Here is a 21,670-nt window from a genome sequence, read left to right on the forward strand (position 1 = left end):
AACCGATTATCATTAATCTACAAGATAATTTGTATTGTCCTCTACTCTCAATTAGTTTAAATGCTTGTAGATATCATTATAAATCTACAAGTAATTGTGTAATTGAAAATGTTAAATTAATTACTAAATTTTTAAAATTAGCTAACAATTAAGTTATTCCTTTTCAAAGTATTTAGAAAATGTAGGAAATTGTTTGTAAAAATAACAAAAATTTTATATACTCAATTTTTTTTATTTTTCCTCTATTTTTTTAATTCCTCTACAATTTTAGAAAGAATTTTTATAATATTTTCAAGGTTTTCATTAATCCTTCGACTTTGACAGTACCTAGATTCCGGGAAAGGTCGTCTCAATTTCATCCTTTCAGGGGCCCGTTCTAATTCGGTCGGTATAAAGCGTGATTTTGGCGTTGTAAACGTTATGTATCCCTCATCCTCATCACCAACTCCCTCACCACTTATCTCACTCAGTGCTCTTATTGATGGGGGAGAAGGGGATGGGGACCTGGGGATAGCATATCCTCCCCATTCCGCTATGAAGAAAAAAAAAATAATAATAATAAAATAATAGTTATTTTTAATACAAGATAGCGAGATGACACTTTTACATTCGAGAACGAAAGTTTTTTATGAGCTTTAGCGATCAAAAAAATCGTTCGAGAATGCAATAATAAAAATAAAATAATAATATTGTAAAGCAAGGGAAAAATAAGGACTTACAATCATCCTCCTTGTCATCCATCTCTCCCATTTTTTGTAGCTCAAAAGGCGATTCTCCTCTGTTTGAAATACATCGCGATGATGAGGGGTTTGGTATGCTTACGAAGGATCTATTACTTGTCTAGATTATTGTAGCATCATCATCCCATTCGGCTATGAAAAAAGCAACAAAAATAATGGTAATAAAATAAAATAGATAATGATATTGAGAAGCAAAAGAAAAACAAGAACTCACAATCATACACCTCCATCTTGCTGATGATTTCTTTTTCTTCTTTTTTACTCTCTTCCGCTTCACTCTTCTGAGGGCCTAATTTACAAAAATATTATAATTTATAAATAAATAATAATAAAAATGAACTCACCATCTTTCATCTCACATTCAAATTTAAATTTTCTGATGCTCGTTGTGCCATCAGGCTGTTCTTTGATGATGGACACAAATTCATTACACTCGGACATTTTTTACGTACACAATAAACTTTCACAATGAAGTATGAGGAGAGAGGAAAAATCAAGTCAATTTATAATGTTCTTTATCTATGTTTTACACGAGAAAGAGGAAAATTTTTTGAGGTATTGGTTAGGTATGCGGTGCAACGGTTTTTTCTAAACGATAGATACTTCCTATTTTGTGGTGTTTCGTGAATTTATGAAATCTTTACAAACCTCGAATAATTACGTAAGAGGAAAATTTGTTGTTTTATCTCTAGGTATGTGGTGTAACGTTTTTTTCTGAATTTCCTATTTTTATGGAATCGGGTGAGTTTACGTAATCCTTGATAACCGCTATCATTCGAGCTGCGGTATAACGAAAAATTAATAAATCGCATTTTATTAAATTATAATATAATTAGCTTTACTGGCGGCGAATTTCAAAGGAGAAAAACGGTTGTCAAGAAAAACAACTTCACTGACGGCGAATTTCAAAGGAGAAAAGCGGTTGTCAAGAAAAACAATTTTGTAATTGCGGTTATAATAGATTTGTTTTCAGCTATAAATAGGCGATCTGCTTTCCTGAAAATCATCATTTGCTTGATAGAGCAACTATTGTTACTATTCTGTGCGTATAGCGAAAAAACATAAAAATGCCTAAAATACAAAAACAAAAAAAAACTTCATCAACATCCCCATCGCTGTTGTCGGAGAATAGAGTAACGAAACAGTACTCGAAAACCAAGAAAGATCGTCTCGAGCACATCAAAGCATTATTAAATAAGGAGCAAAATCGGGAAGAAGAAGAATTAACAACTTCTTCTTCTCATTCCGAGATCAATGCTAGTAGCTCAGAATCGGAGACAGATTCACGAAGCTCTATGTCCATGTTAGTCCAAAAATTATTGAAAGTGAATAAGCCTGCGAATAGCTTTAGCGACAAACCTAAACTCGCTTGTAGTAATCTCGAGATTGGATTAATTTATCCCATAATTTCGTTGAAGAAATTAGATCGCAGATTCTAAATTTCCCTGTTTGTTGGCTGAGCTGCGCGAAAACATAGTTTTTTTACCTGAAAGATACATTCATCAAGTAGATGATGAGTTTATTAAAATAGTCAATTCAGCTAAACATCCTGAAGTGGGATTGAAATTAAAAGATCGTAAAAACGTTGGTAAGCCTAATCCAATGCTTAATATCGAATTTGTGTTATGCGAGGAGTAACCCTTCTATTCTATTATTCTATATTATACTATTATTGCACTCTTCTGTTTTTATAATCGCTATACTAGTACATAGCCATATATTATAAACGTTTTGATATTTAGTTTATTATTACTACGATGGAATATTTAAGTAATGAAACAGTTAAAACCACAAGATTATTGTTTAACACTTCGAAAACTGAGGAGGAATTTAAATATTTAGATAAATTAAACAAGACAAATATTCGGTTGATTAATAAATTTTTACGCTCCAACACTGATGAAATTGGAGTTAAAAGAAGATATCAGACAATTCTTTGCGATCTAAAACAAATAGAGTTAAAAATCAAACGTTCTTTGGAAATTGCAAGAGGAATTAAACATGGAAGAGGACTTCATAAGAAACGTAGCGATCGTATTAGATGGCAAGATGTGGCTTCAGCATTTCAAACGCGTGTACGAACAGGAGCCATCATCAATTTAGTTCATAAAGACCCGAAAGCATTTCTTGAAGATTGCATTTCACTAATCAAGTCGAGAGTACAAAATGCATTAAAACGGGGTATGATTGGTTTAAAATTGAATTTAGAACTTTCCGCAAATTTTATCATTCCTACGAGTGGAGAGGAAGATGCGAAATATTTTAATACATCTAACTCTGTAGTATTACAGTCTTCCTCTATTACATCAATATTGAAGAATTTCATTGAGGATATATGTAATCAAGTAAGTTTATCATTTATTTCCCTGCGATTACTTAGCATATTTACATAGTTATTTTTATTTGTAATACAGATGGGGGGATTCGCTGAACGCAATTCCGGATGGGCATTCCTCTCGATCAATTATTTATTGGTCTGCATCAATAAGTATTCACCGCTCCAAGCAGGAACCTACGTTTCGTTACCCCCGAAATTATCTAATCGAAAAAAGGCTGCAATCCTCAACATTCATAACAATGATAATCTTTGCTTCATTTATTGTATATTAGCGGGTATGTATAAGATGTATTCACGCGAAATCGCTTCTTATTCTCATTTCAATATAGAAAAAATGTTTAACTTAGCAGGAATTCAATTTCCGATTAAATTAGCGGATATTCATAAATTTGAGAAACAAAATCCTTCAATATCTGTTAATGTTTTCGGGTTTAATGATAATTTAGAAATTGAAGGACCTTATTATCATACAAATCAGATTAAAGAAATTCATTGTAATTTATTAATTTTAGAAAATGACAACTTACATCATTATTGCTTAATACAGGATTTATCTTCATTATTATACAGAACGATTACGAAACATGATCATAAACTATATATTTGCTGTCGTTGCCTTAATCATTTTAATACAAACGATCGATTAGAAAAACACTCTTTAAATTGTATGAATCATAAAGCTGTTAAGATAACTCTCCCCGAGAAAAATATTTTGGAATTTCAAAATTTAAAAGCGTTATCTCGAAAGCCGTTCGTTATTTACGCAGATTTTGAATCGCTACTTAAAAAGATCGAGGGTTGCTCAAACACAGACATAAAATCGTATACGCTAAATTATCAGCTACATGAAGCATGTAGCGTTGCTTTTAACATCGTTTGCTCATTTAATGAGAACTACAACAGTTTCAAATTGTTTCGAGGGAGAAATCCTCAAATATGGTTCATAGAGCAATTAGAATTACTTAGTACGGAACTTTTTTCAATTTTAAAAGCTAGCACTACAAATATCATGAATCCAATGAGTCGAGAGGAAAAATCTACATACTATTCTACAAATAATTGTCCTGTATGTTTATGCGAATTTTCCATCGCAAATCCAAAAGTTAGACATCATGACCACTTCACTGGAAACTTTATATCACCCCTATGTACGAACTGTAACTTACAAATTAAAATAGATTATAGCGTACCCATTTTTTTTCATAATTTAAGTGGTTACGACATACATTTATTTGTTTTAGATCTTGTTAAAAAATATAATGTGAATGTGATTCACATTATATTTCATGAAACTTACATTTCTTTAGCGGTTAAAATTAATCAAATTAAATTTATTTTTCTGGATAGTTATAGATTTATGGCGGCTTCATTAAATGAACTTGTAAGCAATCTGAAATCCGAGCAATTAATTCATACTAAATCTCATTTCCCAAATCTCGATCAATTCGAATTAGTTACACGAAAAGGTATATACCCCTATGATTACATAGATAACTTCGATAAATTTAATGAAACATGTTTACCTGAAAAACATCATTTTTTTTCGATGCTTGCAAAGGAAGAGATATCAGATAATAACTATTCACATGCTATTAAAATTTGGAATATATTTGAGTGTAAAACTTTAGGTGAATACTCAGATTTATATTTAAAAACGGATGTTTTACTTTTATCGGATGTGTTTGAAAATTTTAGAATTTTTGTTTTCTCTTAAAACATTTCCTAAAAACTGAAAATAATTGTCAACAGTTTCTCTGTTAAGACCTTTTGCCCTCGCGATTGAAACACCCTCCGCTTGACGAATGGAGAGTTGTGGATTTCTAGATAGGAACGATAACAGCCAGTCATATCCTGCTTGTTTGCGTTCAGTGTTAAAGCTGTGTACTAACTTCAGACTTTCGGCCAAATAGTAAGCCATGTATCTAACGGAGTCTCTGGTAGGCGTGAAACCATGTGACTGTAATTTTTTTATGTGTGCGGCGATTTTTTTTTCATTTTCGGTACCAAGGAGTGAAGGTTTCCCCATGGAACCCTTGCTAAAGTTATTTGATTTAAGACGCCTTTTTAGAGTTGTTTTTGGTATGCCGAAAGCTTTAGCAGCAGCATTTACACCAATTTCATTTTGTTTTATCGCTTTAACAGCATTTACTAACGACTCTTCGGACCAGTCTCCTCTTCTTGATGTCCCCTTTCTATTATATTTAGTTGGCATTTTTCTGTAACAATAAAAATACCAACCATTAGAGCCAATTAAACCTTACTATATATTAATATTTTATGTTACAAGACTAGTTTGCAGATATGGTCCATCTATCACATACTTCTTACCTGGTCCATCTATCCCAAATTAACATGGTCCATCTATCCCGATTGTCCAGAATAGATGGACCACCTCCTCGGTCGCGAAAGAGGATCTTGCCGCTTGCCATTTTAGGTTAGTTTTCTACCTGAACACTTGTTTAACTTGTATCTCTGATACTACGACGAAATCACTTAAACTAAATACAAAATACTAAACTCTAGTGAAACATAGAAAAATTATTCAACTTACCAAAAGTCCCCAATCGCTATTTCTCGAGAACTATGAGTATTATTAAAGAGCAAACTTTAACACAAACAGACAACACACAGAAGCACTACTCGAGACGCTGACTATGGAGCTGCACTGGCTAGTTTGCGAACTATTCAAGTGGTCCGTCTATCCAGGTGGTCCATCTATCACGTGCTTACCCTACTTAATATTAGAAATACAACAAATAAGAGAATAATGAGTATTTATATATCACCCTATTATTTTTCTACAGTTTGCAAGTAACGTGTTCTTTAATGCGGCCCTGAGTGAGGAATCCCAGTATTCTACAATGGGAAACTACCTATTGCAACCCCGTCTTTGTTCATTTTACAACTACAGTAGGAAAGTGACAGAGTCATAAAAACCGATCGCCGTGTGGAAGACTATACTTCAGATTATAAAAAGAAATACATTTTTTTCTTAAAGCTGTAACGGCAACGTTATACTTCCGCTCATTTTTAAAACTGTTGTTGTTGAAACTTGTTGATTCTGCCAGAATATCTACGCTTTCAATATCACCAAATCTTTTAAAAAAATTTCTCGAAATATTTTAAGTACAGCCTTTAATTCCGGTTCTATATCTTGACTATTATAGTGTTCAATGTGCTGGTACATTGTTTGCACTAGAATTCAAATTTTTGAAATTGTTATTTTTTTTTTCGCCACTAATTTCTTCCGTAATGTCTTTAAAGTTTTAGTATATCCACCAATTTTCCCAAAATGACCCATTCTGTAGCATTGATATTATTTAATTTGGGATTTTCCAACGCTAATGTGGAAATTATTGCTTCTTTTACACATACTGCTCTCTCTATCATGACTAAAGTTGAATTCCACCTGGTTACCACGTCTTGTTTTAATTTTAGTTTAGGTAAATCTATTTGTTTTTGAATTTGTTTTAATTTGGCGACAGCAGTTGAACTCTGTTTAAAAAAATGTACTATTGCTTTGATTTTATTTAAAAGGACTACTATTTTTTTTAATCCATTTTGCACTAAAAGGTTAACAGAATGTGCAAAACAGCCCCTTGACTTCCAACCTCCTATTCTAACAGCTGCAAGAATATTAACTGCGTGTCACTAACAATACAAGCTATTTTATTTTGTATTTTAAATTCGGTAAATTATATTTTTAAATTTTCCGCAGCGTGGTTATCACTGTAAAAAAAACAGTTGATTAAATGCGACTTCAGCGTAAGTGATTCCTTATTTTCTAGTAAATAATGTACTGTTATTGCAGTAAAATTTTCATTACTAATTGAGGTCCAACTGTCAGTAGTGACGCTAATAAAGTCAACACTGTCAAGATTTATTTGAATTTTTTAATGTATGTAACTTAATGTTTTTCTTGAAGGTATTTTATAATTTGGTAATACTGTATGCATTAGTTTTATAAATTCTGGGTTTTCCACTATAGAAAAAGGATAGTATCCTTTTACTAGTTTTGTTGCTTTTAAAAATTGTGCTATACCCGTTTGCAATGGAATTAGTTTTGGATTTTTCGGCTGATGACCACTGTTGCTTGTGGACGGTTCTACAATTTTTATTTTTATTAATACCTCTTTTTAATATCTTTTTAACAAAATACCGAAAACTTACCCTCTTCTTCTATTATTTCCCTATCTTGAGAAGGAGTTTCAGCATGTACAGCGGATGTATAAGGTTCTGCTGATCTATTTATTGGGATTGTCATGTGCACGCTCTTCATGTGTCTATTTAAATTGCCCAACGATCCGTCTTTAGTGGACAAAAGTCTTTTACAGTAATGACATTTCGCTTTTTTGTTTTCAATTCTTCAAAATGCATCCATACATAGCTTCTTTTTGTCGACATTTCAAAATAATGAAGTAAAATACTAATAATCTGAATAATTCATCCACTCACGATATCATACTACATCAGAATGAAAGGTTGAAAATGAGAATTTACACACCACTATATTAAACAGGGGAACTTCCCCTGGGGAAGTACCAGATTCGAGTCGGGAAGAAGCTTACACCAGAAGGTTCATTGGATGAAAAAAAGACCTCGGCCGTGTTTTAGTCTCAAACATCGTCCACGAGCGTAAAATTTCTCTTTCGGCCTCCCTGTACGTAAATAATTATTACTTACTTATTAAGTACGCATTTCGTATTCAAATTTAAGTCCCCTATTCAACTTAAACAACCAACTGGATATATGTAGGTATATTAAATTGTAAGAAAAATCTTTTATTGTATATTTATTTACTAAAACAAATTTAACGAATTACTAAAGCAACTATAGGGTGTATCTTTCCTAGTAAATAAAATGAATAGGTACGATTTATTTTATGAATGTGTGCCTCTTTACGCTTACATTCTAAGTCGGTCGTTCGTGAACTACACAACTACACATCTCTAAAGGTAGTTTTAAGTTTACAGTATAGCTACAGTCCACCAAAGTGCACGGCGTTACGTGCGTACAGCTACAGTTTGTCGAGGCTGTAGAGTTCCTGACGTTACCGAGAAGGCACGTAGTTCATGTAGTTCACGGTGAACTAAAATTTAATTAACCGATGAACTAGTTCCTTTAATTCCCCACACGGAATAGTTCATTTGAACTAGTTCGTTCACGAACTACACACCTCTAGCAAAGAACAATTTACAAAAAAAAAAAATATATGAATGTACATGAATTGAAATTTAAATCATTAACTTGATATACGACTACATATAAGACATAACTACCGGTGGAATTTTAACGTTTGAACTTCATCATCTTTATAAATTCAATCTTTTGCACAGTACATGCCTTATTAAGTTCAAGTTCTCCAAGATATATCAAACACATGTAGTTCAACAATTTCAGCGTCGGAAATCAACTCGGCAATACGTTTAGGTAAAAACACAATAAATCCAGCTTCCAGTTCAACAATTACCGTAGGCCATGCTCGATTTAGAATACGTTTAGCGGCTGCAATTGGATACGGTGTATGTAAATGTAAATCACTCACTTTTTTCTTAGGTGAAAATTCACACTGTCCTAAACGATTTAGATGTTCCATCTTTTCAATAAACGGTGTATAAACGTCAAGTGAACAGTTTGAAATGTAAATTCGGAATAAATAAATTTCACACTAGGCGATAGAGATAATGTAAACCGCAAAGCTAATGTGGTTAACATAAAGGTAAAAGCCAAAAAAAAAAAATTATCGGAAGGAAAGTTCGAGAAACAATAGAAATACTCACGGTATAAAAAATTAAACCGATCATTTTTGATTTCTTCTTCCCCCTCCACACCCCATTGACTTAAATTTTGTTAAATTTATCCACACACCTTCTACGTACATCACCCTCCGGAGTTACATAACAGAGGGTTAAAACGCATAGATCTCGTCTGAAAATTCCACATGTTCGATATTATTATTGAAAAATAAAGCATTATCCATAACGATTAATTTAGCGGTTTCATTTTCAATAAAGTAGCCTTTTTATTTTAAAAAACTTTTAAATTTATTATGAAATTCAAATACATCACTATTTCCAGCATAGAACGTATTTCCATTCCGATAGATTTTCCAGTTTATCGCAATTAAATTTATATAATCGCAATACATAATGAACTCAACATTTTCAAATAATTCTGTGTTCAGGTCTTCTAAATTTAATAGTTACAACTCGATTTCAGAGTTTTCAGCATGTAAAATAATATCGTTTAAAAACGTCTTTAATGCACATCTAAATTCTTCCTGAGACATCATTTGATACATGTTTTCTTTTAGAAGTTAAATATGTAATTGATTAATTCATTTCAAAATTTTATGTATTTAACACGTTAAGTACGATGCGAGGCACCAGTGCCTCGAATGAAGTTCAAGCCATAAGAGCAGTCGTACTTAACGTGTTAAACATTTCATTTGCAAGTGTTTGGTAAGATAAATATAAGATATCGATAGAAATGAAAAATTTATCAGAGTTATCATCATCTATTTCATTTTTACTTAATGTAAGATGATTGTTAGCGGATGTGGTGTCAGACATATATAAGTAAGGATGCATGATAGTAATTTTTTAATATTAGTAAAAATGAGTTCCATATAAATTCCAACCAGTGTCTTTAAGCGACATAGCATTAAAACGTATAAACTTAAGTGTAAATAACAGAGTGGGAATTTTAAGACAACATTTGTATTTACCCTGGGGGTTAGTATTAGCGCTATGGAACACCTGGGTTGAAGATAATTGGGATGAGATAGTGGGCGCATATGATAACAGTATAAATTATGAAATGCTATGTATCGAACGGGAAACGTTTAATTATGAAATGAATCATCGGTGTATAAAAGCGCTATCATTCTCCATTTCAGTAGTTATAGGTAGGTAGGAGCAAATTAATGAATAAACATAACGGATACTAATTTTTTTTTAAAATTCAAAGTGATGCAATCTTTGAAGATAATAGGCAGATATGTATGTGGTAGTGTTATTATAAAACAACGCATAGTATGTGTCATGATTGTATAAGATGCTATAACATATATGTTAGAGGTTTCAAAGATTTTTTTGCGGAACGGCTGTTCGTAGTAGCATATGAAGAATGTAAAATCGACCATGCAATAGTTTCAACAGAAGAGTGTAGCGATACTATTCTAGAGTTTGGAAATTGGTGTAACTTTTGTTTAAGACGCTCCAACTTCAGGTTGCTATTAAAAACGGAATGCTCATTACATGTACATAGGATATTCAATGAAATGTAAATAAAACATGTTAAATAAAATATATTATATATTTCTTATATATTAATTTAATTTTATACAATACAATACTGTAATCACACATAGCAAATTAAAGACTTTATAAAATACTATATGTGATGCGCTCATGGAGTCAACGATAACGATCACATGGTCATCATTACCAACACCAGTGGTGATACCATAACTCCACCTGTAAAAAATATAAAATTAATTAAAAAGTAAAAAACTAACTACATCATCATTACCTTCAACATTATCTGTTGAACCTCCGGTGAGGATAAAATGTGAATTTGGGCTCCTATGTTAAATCTTATGGGATTTTGATTTAGAACGCCCATACCTATACTGAACCGCAGAATTAACAGCGTTTACATCACCCGCTGTAAGATTGATCACTTCCTCAGTTACGTCAACCATATCTAATGGGATAAGCGGCAAAATAACTCTTCCGGCTATAAATAAAATGAAATAAAAGTATAAACGCCAACTGAATATAAAATAAAAATATATCAATTACCGCTGAATCGTTATCTGTGGTAATGTCTATGTCTATTACCACAGAATTAACAGCGCCTACACCACCACCGGTACCCGCTGTTAGATCGATCACTTCCTCTGTAAAAACTAAAATTAATTAAAAAGTAAAAAACTAACTAAGTCATCATTACCTTCACCGGTTAAATCGACTGTATCTAATGGGATAAGCGGTGGCGGTGGCAAAATTACTCCTCCGACTATAAATAAAAGTATAAAAAATTAATAAAAAATTAAAGTAAAAAGAAAAAATACTTACAGAGTATAAAAAAATGTGATGGCACGACCTCGCTCTCAGAAATAATTAAAAAATCTGTGGGGGTCACATAGCTATAAACTATGCACCCCCCCCCCCTGCACGAGCGAGTCCTCCAAACCACCATTGGTGGTTACAATCATAATAGGCTAAAAAATTAATATTACATATGGAAAAATTAATTCTAGTATAGGTATAACTTACATTCGGATGATGTAATTCACAAATCCCCCGGATTAGATCCCAGGGGATTGTGGCATACTCGTTCTCGTTGTTCATGATGTATTAAAAACCTACTTTAAACTAACTGTAAAACATAAGACACGCTATTTATACCGAGAGATGATATCTAAAAATTAACGAAAACAGGAAGATTTGGTTTGAATATGAATCATTTTAATTATCTCCGGAAAACTCGGTTTTCATGGTTGTTAATATCAACTTGTTTATAAAATAAAATTTTTCTTGTAGATTTTTTTAAAAAATTAGAATTTATAAAACTTAAAAATTAAACAATATTATCTTTAGATATCCAACTGTTATGCGTTGAATCAAAACCTAACCATTTTACATATAGCATATTCTTTTTACGTTTTAACACTTTCTCAACAAGATATGCATCCGATTGTCTAGATTTTTGAAAGTCAAATTCATAAAACGCACCTTTAATCGGCTGCCCGTTGATATCTTCCAATTTACAGGTTACAGGATTTGTAATTTGCACATTAACAATTTTAAATAATTCAGTAGTCCAGTTGGGCAAGTAGCCTTTATCGAAAACATGTTTATATTTACTAATTCGAACGACGTCACCAATTTTAAATTTTCCTTTACCAGCAATCTTAATGTAGTTGTACACCGTTTTAAGTAGTTCGTTTTCAACGGATTTCGAATTAATTTGAGCTGGTGCTAACCTTGTGGTACTATGTTTTCTGTTGTTGTATTTTAATGTTACTGTTATCTTTTAAAGTTTACAGCCATATATGATTTCCGTAAAGCCTAAACAATTTATACAATTTTTGTTTTATAGTTCTAATAACACGTTCAGCCATCGAAGCTTTCATAATGCTGAACGTAGAATAATGGTTAATGTTAAATTCTTCTATCAATTTTTTAAATGGATTATTTTAGAATTGAAGGGCTTAGTGTGAAACAATGACAAGGCACAAATATAAAATTATTGGAAAATCGACTTTGAAATTTGTACAAAATCTGTAAAATTAATGTTTCCGTCTTTTTACCTTTTGGGTTGTTTACATTAGTAACATAACTGTATATATCTATCCAGGATACTGAAATAACAAAAAAAAATATATAGAAAACTATAATAAATAGATAAATAGAATTTTATTAGAAAAATTGTGACTTGTAACACTTTTGCACTAACAAACGACAACATTTTCAATTAAAAACTAAATAAGTCAATAACTCAAAAAAGAAAATAAATATAAAGAAATAATGTTTAAACTAAGAAAATGGCTCTGCTTCATTAATAATTTCAGGTTCCTCTGTTTCTTTAGCACTGTCAGTTATTTTCGGCTGTAAATTTTGGAAAAAACCATGATTCACAGCCGGTATGTAAGGTAGCAATGTCTTTACATTGTCGTATTTTTTTTTTGAAATTTTAATTGGTTCAAGATACTTTCTATCTAACTGATCAAGTGTAGTGTATACTGGTCTTCCTCGTTTTGAGATAGACACCTGGTCGTACTCACCATGAACGGAATGTTTGACGTAAAAAACTTTAGTATTTTTATTACTAAATTGAAATGAAAACGCATTAGCAAAGTCTAAGTTATGGCCAGTATTGGTGCGCGAACTCTTTTTTATGTTTGTAAGAGTAGGTGTAAAGTTTAAAAAATCTTCCTGCGTCACAACTGACTGCAAAAGGTGTTTTTTTGTTTGATCGCCGTATAATATCGTACCATTCATTTGGACAAAAAACTTATGGTGCATACCTTCGGTGTCGCTTTTCTATAAGTGCGAAGTCCCTATCAGAAGGAAGATGAGTATGACCACTTACGAGAAAATGGTGCATTATTGTTTTAAATTTATTCTCCTTTACTAGTTGTAACCATAAACTCATCATTAGCCAATTTTAGCAAATGTTAGGAGGATTGAAGCGACTTCATCACTTCCTCTTTTTGCTATATCTTCCGTCCAGAGAAACATGTGCCCTTTGCCATTTGTACAATCATGAATGCCTAAGTTGTATAACCAGATTTTTCGGCAATAAAACGCTGGACCCGTTGTTAATTTCGGGATTGGTAATGCCTGTTGTAAGTCATATGAAATTACCAACGTTCTATTGGTGTTTTTTGATTCTTGAGTCGTGTTATTTAACAAATCCTGCATTGCTTTCGCTTTAGTTTTATGTGTCGTCAGGTCAATGTTTAGCCAAGACAATTCCTGATTTTCATTTAATTTTGTTGCAGAGTCTATTCTGATGTTAAGTTGATCACAAGTTTTGCAAGTGTCGGATTTGGGTAATTTAAAGCCAATATTGTATTCTGTACAAAATATCTGCCTATATGTGTGCTCCAGAACAGGTTTGATATGTTGTTGTTGACACCACGGAACATAATACTCAGAATAAAGACGCGATATGGTTATATCGCAGTTAAGGTATACTTTCCCAAGATTTTCAGCCCTGCTACAGTCTCACACTCTGCTTATGCTGGTCACTAATTTGATTGGGTCTGTTCGAATGTCGGCCACGTTTATCTTTTTCTGGTACAGGAGTTCCTCTTATTTTCTTTGAAACGATGTTGTTCAGTCTACCCTTTGATTTTGTTTGGCCATTAGCATTGACAGAATAAATCGCATTGGAAGTTCTACTTGATTCTTGTCGTTTTTGCCTTGTTTTGTAAGATCTCTTTTTCTTTGCTATAGCAATGCATCCAAAGAGATACCCATTCTGCAATTCCCATGATCCCAAATTCCAAAATTCATTGAAAATACGGTTTTCATTACCATCTAGTTTCTCTCTACATCTTTTTTTACACGCACAAGGAGGTCCTAACTCCCGAGCTGCAACAGTCTTTTTGGTTTTGTCACTAGTATATTGCTGTCCCAGATTTCTTCTTATTTTTCTTTTTGATCGTGGATATGTGTCTTCTTTTCGGTGTTTCCATCTATTTCTAGGGGCAGGTTCAGGTGTATCAGCCCTAATGACCCAATGACAACCCAATTTGTTTGCATAGAATTAACAACTGCAATACAATAACATGCCACATAAATGAAAAAAGTCATTTACCTGTTGATTTGTATCTACCTTTTCTGCATCACTAGGTACATAATCTCTATCAATATCACTATCATCGACTGGAGAATCTACATCACTCATTTCACTGTTCATTATATTAAAATTATTCGATTCACATGCACTTAAGTCACGACGCGTTACAATTTTTGTGTGACTTGTCATTGTTTATTTTCACAAAACAAATGCGTATGTAGCAACGCAAGATCATTACTACGAATTTGTGGTGCTATGCTTTGGAATATTTTCAAACTATTTATTCCGTGACTTATTATACTTTTGTAGAACTCGAAAATAAGCAAAAGTCATATTTGAAAAAAATGTGACTTGTCATTGTTTTACACTAAGCCTTTCAATTCTTTACCGTTGTCCGTTTGTAGGTTGCGAGGCGTGCGATGTCCGTTTTCAGATAAGATTGCGTAACGCGTGAGTAACGTCCGTGGCTGATTTGGTTTTTAGCGGTCGAGTCCATAGATATTTTGAAAAACAGTCGATAACGACTAGAATGTATTTATTTCCTGAATTAACTTTAGCGAACTCAATCATTTCAATAAGATCAGCTTGGCATAGATCATCGATCCCGTTTAGTATAGTTCTTCGTCGAGGAAATATACGCCTAGTCGGACGATGTAGATCTTCAACTATGGTTTCCTTTGCTTTGGATACTTTAGCCATTGATGGTATTATTCTTCTTCAATTCAAGAGATTCTACTATCCAGTTTATCAATACGTGATCTTAGATCTACATCTAGGGATACAATTCGCTTCTGAACATCCGTAATGCTATTTCGAATATTCTCGTTGGATGTTTTAACTGAGTTTACAATATCAAACAAAGTACCGTTGAAATATATGAATTCCTTATCTACCTCTACCTTATTTTCATCAATTTTAGTTTTAAGGTTTAGAATTTCAGCGCTAAGATTGTTTATCGTCTTAGATGACTTGTCAATGTATGTTTTATGATCAGTAATTTGCTTTTTAATGTGTATGATTTCGTTTGCACAGTTATTTATAAAGGTTTCGGTGAGATTTTTCAAATTAACGAAGTTTGAGCGATGATCTAAAGTAATTTCCGCTTTAGCTTTATCAATTTCTTTCAAGATTTCATCCCTATATTTCACATAAGTTTCATCTAGATATTGTTTAAGTTTCTCATTAGTATCGATTATTTTATTATCAATTTCCTTTAAGATTTTATTCTTACAAGTTTCATCCGCATATTGTTTAAGTTTCGTATTAGTATTGTCTATTTTACGTCCTGTATTATCCCCTATATCCCTTATTGCTTTTCTAACATCCACCATGAGTTTATCTCCAAAGTCTATATATTGTTTAGCAAATTCATTTTTAGTATCAATAAATAATTTTGTTGTTTCTAAAAACTTAACACCCAATTCTTTATTCATTTCATCCACGTTTTGTATTATAGCACAATCATCAGCGGCTTCAGGTCGCTTAACGTTTGATAATTTTCGACCCTGAACATCATAATCACCATCTGCGGTCAAAGAGAATCCGATGTTTCGTTGAAATACAAATCTATCACCTTCATCACTACCATCTGATTTACTCCATGAAGTGCGACCAAATTTATCAATACTAACAACGGCTGAGTGCATTAGGAAATAATGTTGCTGTCTTTCAATTCCCCGGTGGTGGTGGTGGGTAGTGATGATGGAAATGCGTAGCTTTATTTCCATCGTTTAATTTATTAGTGATGTCCTTCAGCGGTTCAAGCAACGGTTGATGAAGTTTAGCGATGAGTATATCATCTCTATCACGACCGAGTTTAAGAGCCAGATACTTTTTCTTAATATTATTCGTTATACTAATTATAGCTTTATCTCTTTCACGCATAGATTTCTTCACATCCTTATTAATAGATCGATTATGTGATTGTGACATGTTTTTACATCGTGAAAACCTATGTATGAATAATTAAATTTAGTCTAGGTAGAGAAATTTATCCATTCCCATACGATATTTACCATTTTTAATTTTAAAATCCTTCATGATAATCATCGGTGTGTACGGTCCACCATCATTCCAACACCGAATGCAAGCCTCTTTGAAAACATCAAATTTCATATCGGTGTTAACGTGTTCGTCATATACGTGTTTCAAATTAAGCTCATTCTGTTTGAATAACATTAAAACGTTAGCGTTATCCCTAATTAGATGTTTAAGTATTCTCGTATAAGTTTGCGTAAGATACGATGAATCAATGTTTTTATGTCTACCCATACAAAGATTGAGTTCGCTTTAGCTTCAGCTGGATCAACAACTGATTCCTTATCTGCGAAGCGATAAAGTCCCACATCTGGTAACTGTTAAATCTGTTAAAACCTTTTCTAACAATTCATATTTCGGTTGATCTAGTTTTAGAATAGTAGATTTAGAATAGATGTGAATGTTTTGAAATTTTAAACCATTTATATCTAATCCATTTATAAATAAGATTTAACATTAAATTTGTTTTCCCATATCCGCTTGGACCGCATACTATCGCCCGCAAAGTATTCGGCATGAGCTCACCATGACGTTGACCGGATGTAGATTGAGTCATCACCAGCCGATCTAGATCGATGGATGACATCGAAAGCGATGGATGCTTTACAACGCGCATTATGCTACTAAATATGAAACACACCCCACATCAACTATATATTTGTTGGAATCTTTAAAATACCGCCATTTCAATGTGGTGTTCATACGTGACAACAGCATCATATCAACACCTACAACGTTAAGAGGAGGAGGTGGTTTTAATACGCTTATCAACAAACTACCAATCGAGTTACACGTTCCAGGCTATCAATTTTGTGGACCGGGTACAAAATTAAAGAAGCGTGCTTATTATCTCCACGTGCTAGACGTGGAGATACTGGTATTAACCCGCTTTATCGTGCTTGTAGAGAACACGATATAGCGTATTCTAATAGTAATACTTTAGATCGACGTCACGAAGCCGATAAGCGTTTGGAGGAAAACGCTTGGGAAAGAGTTAAGGCTAAAGACTCAACGTTTGGCGAAAAGGCATCAGCTTGGATGGTTACAAACGTTATGAAAAATTTCGAAGAAAAAGCGATGTGAAAAAGAAAATATAATTCGAGGAGTAGAAAAAGGAGGAGCTTTAAAATATAAAAGTAATAAACCGCTAGCATTTAAACGCACGCTTGTAAACTGAATAGTTAAAGATCTACCAAAATGTACTGATAATTTACGGGAAGCAGCTCAATTAGCGCTAAAGTGCGCTCGTATAGCTGTGAAAACTGTTGGTGGTAGGAAAAAGATAAAAATTCCAAGCGTAATACCATTCTACCAATTTTACCTGCGATATTTGCTGGACTTTCAGCCCTCGGAGCATTATCCGGCGGTACGGCAGGGGTGTATCGAGCTATAAAGAGTGGACAGGAGGCTAAAGAGAAATTAGAACAGGCTGAACGACATAAACAGATGGAAGCTATCGCAATAGGTAAATCGGGTAATGGTCTCTACATCAAGAAATATAAAAAAGGATTAGGTTTATATTTAAGTAAAAAAAAAGAAACAAAAAAACTTGTAGGTAGGCTACCCAACAGACCTCTAACAAATCTCGATATAATTCAATTCGTTAAAGCTTTAAAAATTTCAAATTTTCGCGGTGTATTTATGCGGAATGAATTACCTAAGAGCGGTCCTAAATATAAGAAATCAGCAGTTATAAATTTAGATGGTCGAAACGGTCACGGAACCCATTGTGTAGCCTATAAAAAGAATAGTGATCAAGCGTTGTACTTTGACAGCTATGGTGATCTTAAACCTCCCTTTGAACTACCGAATTATTTGAAAAGTTGAATTGTGTACAATCATAAAAATTTTCAAAAAGAGAAAACCCATTTAACTGTGGACATTTATGTATAAATTTCCTTTTAAACAGCGAAAATTCATCATTTGATTAAAAATGTCTCAAACATTCACACTGGTTGGTAGAAAAAGCGAAATTTCTGAAGATTATTATCCACTAATAGATTTGGATCCGAAATTAAACTACTCTTTGGGGCTTATTGGATTCCACACCTACAATAATATACCTAATATTGAAGAAGGAGTTAATAATATATTTTATTTTACTGAAGAAAACGCGATAAATTCCGGTCCACAGGCGATTATAGACGTGGGACCTCCAATAAATGTTATCACAATTCCTACGGGTTCTTACGAATTACTGATATCGAGAAATATTTACAAAAAGAGATTCTACGAATTGTTGGTTTAGATGAAACCGTTGACGATCCTAATAAGTATTTTACTCTCAAAGCTAATAATAATACCTTAAAGTGCGAATTAAAGAGTTATTATTTTGGGGTTGATTTTTCTAAGCCTAATACGTTAGCTACGGTATTGAGGTTTTCCGAGGGTAGAACTCTACCTGCAGGTATAAAACATTACTCCGATCTCCCAGTCAACATAATTTGTGTAACAACCATTCGAGTGGAGTGTGATATAATTTCAGGGTCATACTACAACAGCAAGCTATCGCACACCTTGTCTCCCACGATGGATGCTCGTTGCAGTATAAATGTTGAACCTAGGAACCCCATCTATTTACCAATCAATTCAGACAACGCGATATCAGTACTATAATAATGAGAGTTCTGGACCGGAAACGATCCTTAAGGATCGAAGGATCGGTCGACGGTGGCGCCACCTAGCGGTGGGTGGCGGAACTAAAAAAAGCGGCGTGCGGCGGAACTAAGCAGAAAGAAGATTTCTACACGCGGCCATTTTTTAAAATTTACCTGATGATCGATAGATGGCGCGGCGGAACTAAGCAGAAAGAAGATGCGGCCGTTTTTTAAAATTTACCTGATCATCGATAGATAGCGCTGTCGTAATGAGAGTTCTGGGCCGGAAACGATCCTTAAGGATCGTAAAATTTACCTGATGATCGATAGATGGCGCAGTTTAAAATTTACTTGATGATCGATAGATGACGCTGTCATAATGAGAGTTCTGGACCGGAAACGATCCTTAAGGATCGTAAAATTTACCTGATGATCGATAGATGGCGCGGTAGAAAGAAGATGCGGCTGTTTTCCTGATCATCGATAGATGGCGCAGCTTAAAATTTACCTGATGATCGATAGATAGCGCTGTCGTAATGAGAGTTCTGGACCGGAAATGATACTTAAGGATCGGTCGACGGTGGCATCACCTAGCGGCGGACGGCGGAACTAAAAAAGCGGCGGGCAGCGGAACTAAGCAGAAAGAATAATTTCACACGCAGCCATTTTTTTAAAATGTACCTGATGATCGATAGATGGCGCTGTCATAATGAGAGTTCTGGACCGGAAACGATCCTTAAGGATCGGTCGACGGTGGCGTCGCCTAACGGCGGCGGGCGGCGGAACTAAGCAGAAAGAAGATGCGACCATTTTTTTAAAATTTACCTAATGATCGATAGATGGTACAGCTTAAAATTTACCTGATGATCGATGCATGACGCTGTCATATTTTTAAGTTGGACCGGAAATTGCTCCCCTCTGTCACGTCGCGGGAAATTTAGAAATATTGCGGAAATAATAATAACACAATTTAATTCCTCCTCCGATTAAGCTAATATATTGAACAGTTTTAATAAGCATTTATTATTATTATACAATTACATTTATATTCATAGAGATGAACATCAGGATCATCGGTCGGAAGTTTTTTACGTTTCAGGCTTCCTGATGAAATCCAATAAATATACAGGTGTGTTTTACCAATGTCTTTTACACCGTTATAAATTATAGACATTTTGCTAAGTTCGATAATTTCTTCGTCGGTAATATCTTCAGCGATGCGTCTTGGTAAATAAATTACGAATCCAGCCTCCAGTTCAAGTACCACGGACGGCCAAGAACACTTTTTAAGCCGTTTCGCACACTTAATTGGGTATGGAGTGTCTGGTTGAAGCTCAGAAATTGATTTTTTCGGTGGGAAATTACACTGACCCAATTGACTTAGACGAGACATGGTTCATTTCGTAGATTAATAATAATAAAACGTAACCTGTTAGCTTGGAAAATAGCTGCCAAACTAAATAAATTATTTAGAACATGTATTTATATGTATGAAAAAATGGGGGGTGGGAGAAATGTGTAATAGAAGTTTCTAGAAGGATGATGTAATTCGGACGTCAGCTGTTATTGTTATCTAAAATGCGAATTAAGCAGTTTTTTGTGTAATAGAAGTTTTTAAAAGGATGATGTAATTCGCAAGTCAGGCGTTATTGTTATCTGAAATGCGAATTAAGCGGTTTTTATTATTAAACCACTGAGGTCAAGTAAAGTTTATCGTATCTCACCAACACTTGTTTCAACTTGTTTAAATTAAAATAAATATAATTTTGTAACGCGAGTATTCGTCAACATTGTTAATAGTAAGTTTAACCTCATGAAATCATATCAATATATTCCATTAAGTAATAATTTATTTCAGATAAATTTTGCAAGCAAAATTCTCGAATTAATTTTAACTTATCCTTTGAAAATTTAGTGGTCATAGTAAAATCAATGTAATCATTAAAATGTAAATTGTCCAATACTTTTAATTTGTATGAAATTAAAAATCGAACATTACACTAAGATTACTCGATCAGCGTGGTAAATTGGTAAACTTTCGTGGAGAAGAAATTGTTATTAGGTTGGAATTAAAACGAACTTCATAATGGGACTGTTGTTCCAATTAAAAGCCGCCGAACCTCAACAGCGATCATCTATCAAAAGAAAACATTATAATTCAGGTGGAAAGAGAACATCTAGATCAGTTAAAAGAAAGACTTCATTGCAAGCGGACAACAGACGTTTTCTCGAGCAGTTGGGTTATCATGTCCACACAAAAGTTAAATATATACCGCGAACCCATCGTGGATAATTCGATCGCTAAAGAAGAAGTGCATAGTTATCATCCATCCACAAATTCTTTTCAAAACAACGATATATTCACCATTGAGCTGAACCAAGAAGATGTTTTATTTTCATTCTTCGAAAGTTATATACGTATTGAGGGTGATTACAAAAAAAAATTAAACGATCCAACTGACACCATCCAACTGACACACAACTTACCGACATTTCTATTTGAGTATATCGCATTTGAGCATAATGGTACTGAAATCGAACGGGTACGTGAACCCGGTTTAACATCATTGATTCGAACCCTACTTCAGCAAAACGAAGTGGAATGCAAATCTTTAGAAATAGCTGGTTTAAAATGGCCACCC

General features: G+C 33.6%; 1 protein-coding gene and 1 long non-coding RNA gene across 2 annotated transcripts; one reads left to right on the forward strand and one right to left on the reverse strand.

Moving 5' to 3' along the window:
* Nucleotides 1-215: 215 nt before the first annotated feature.
* LOC111419147 (uncharacterized) lies at nt 216-1,316 on the reverse strand. Its single transcript, XR_011641914.1, has 4 exons — nt 1,085-1,316; nt 955-1,029; nt 720-872; nt 216-532 (listed from the first exon to the last, which is right to left on the reverse strand). It is a non-coding gene; the product is annotated as an uncharacterized lncRNA (long non-coding RNA).
* Nucleotides 1,317-1,368: 52 nt separating this feature from the next.
* Nucleotides 1,369-14,882, forward strand: LOC139431880 (uncharacterized). Its single transcript, XM_071200119.1, has 2 exons — nt 1,369-3,085; nt 3,155-14,882. The coding sequence occupies exons 1-2, from the start codon at nt 2,498-2,500 to the stop codon at nt 4,790-4,792; spliced, it is 2,226 nt and encodes a 741-aa protein (XP_071056220.1). The 5' UTR covers nt 1,369-2,497; the 3' UTR covers nt 4,793-14,882.
* Nucleotides 14,883-21,670: the final 6,788 nt, after the last annotated feature.

This window comes from Onthophagus taurus, chromosome 11 (genome assembly GCF_036711975.1).
Source record: "Onthophagus taurus isolate NC chromosome 11, IU_Otau_3.0, whole genome shotgun sequence".
In the NCBI taxonomy this organism is placed as follows: domain Eukaryota; kingdom Metazoa; phylum Arthropoda; class Insecta; order Coleoptera; family Scarabaeidae; genus Onthophagus; species Onthophagus taurus.

What these genes read in the sequence shown, in the direction of transcription:
- LOC139431880 (XM_071200119.1), top strand. Translation starts at nt 2,498, where the DNA reads ATGGAATATTTAAGTAATGAAACAGTTAAAACCACAAGATTATTGTTT. An exon ending in TTGAGGATATATGTAATCAA is followed by an intron (nt 3,086 to 3,154) that starts GTAAGTTTATCA and finishes TTTGTAATACAG; the next exon opens with ATGGGGGGATTCGCTGAACG.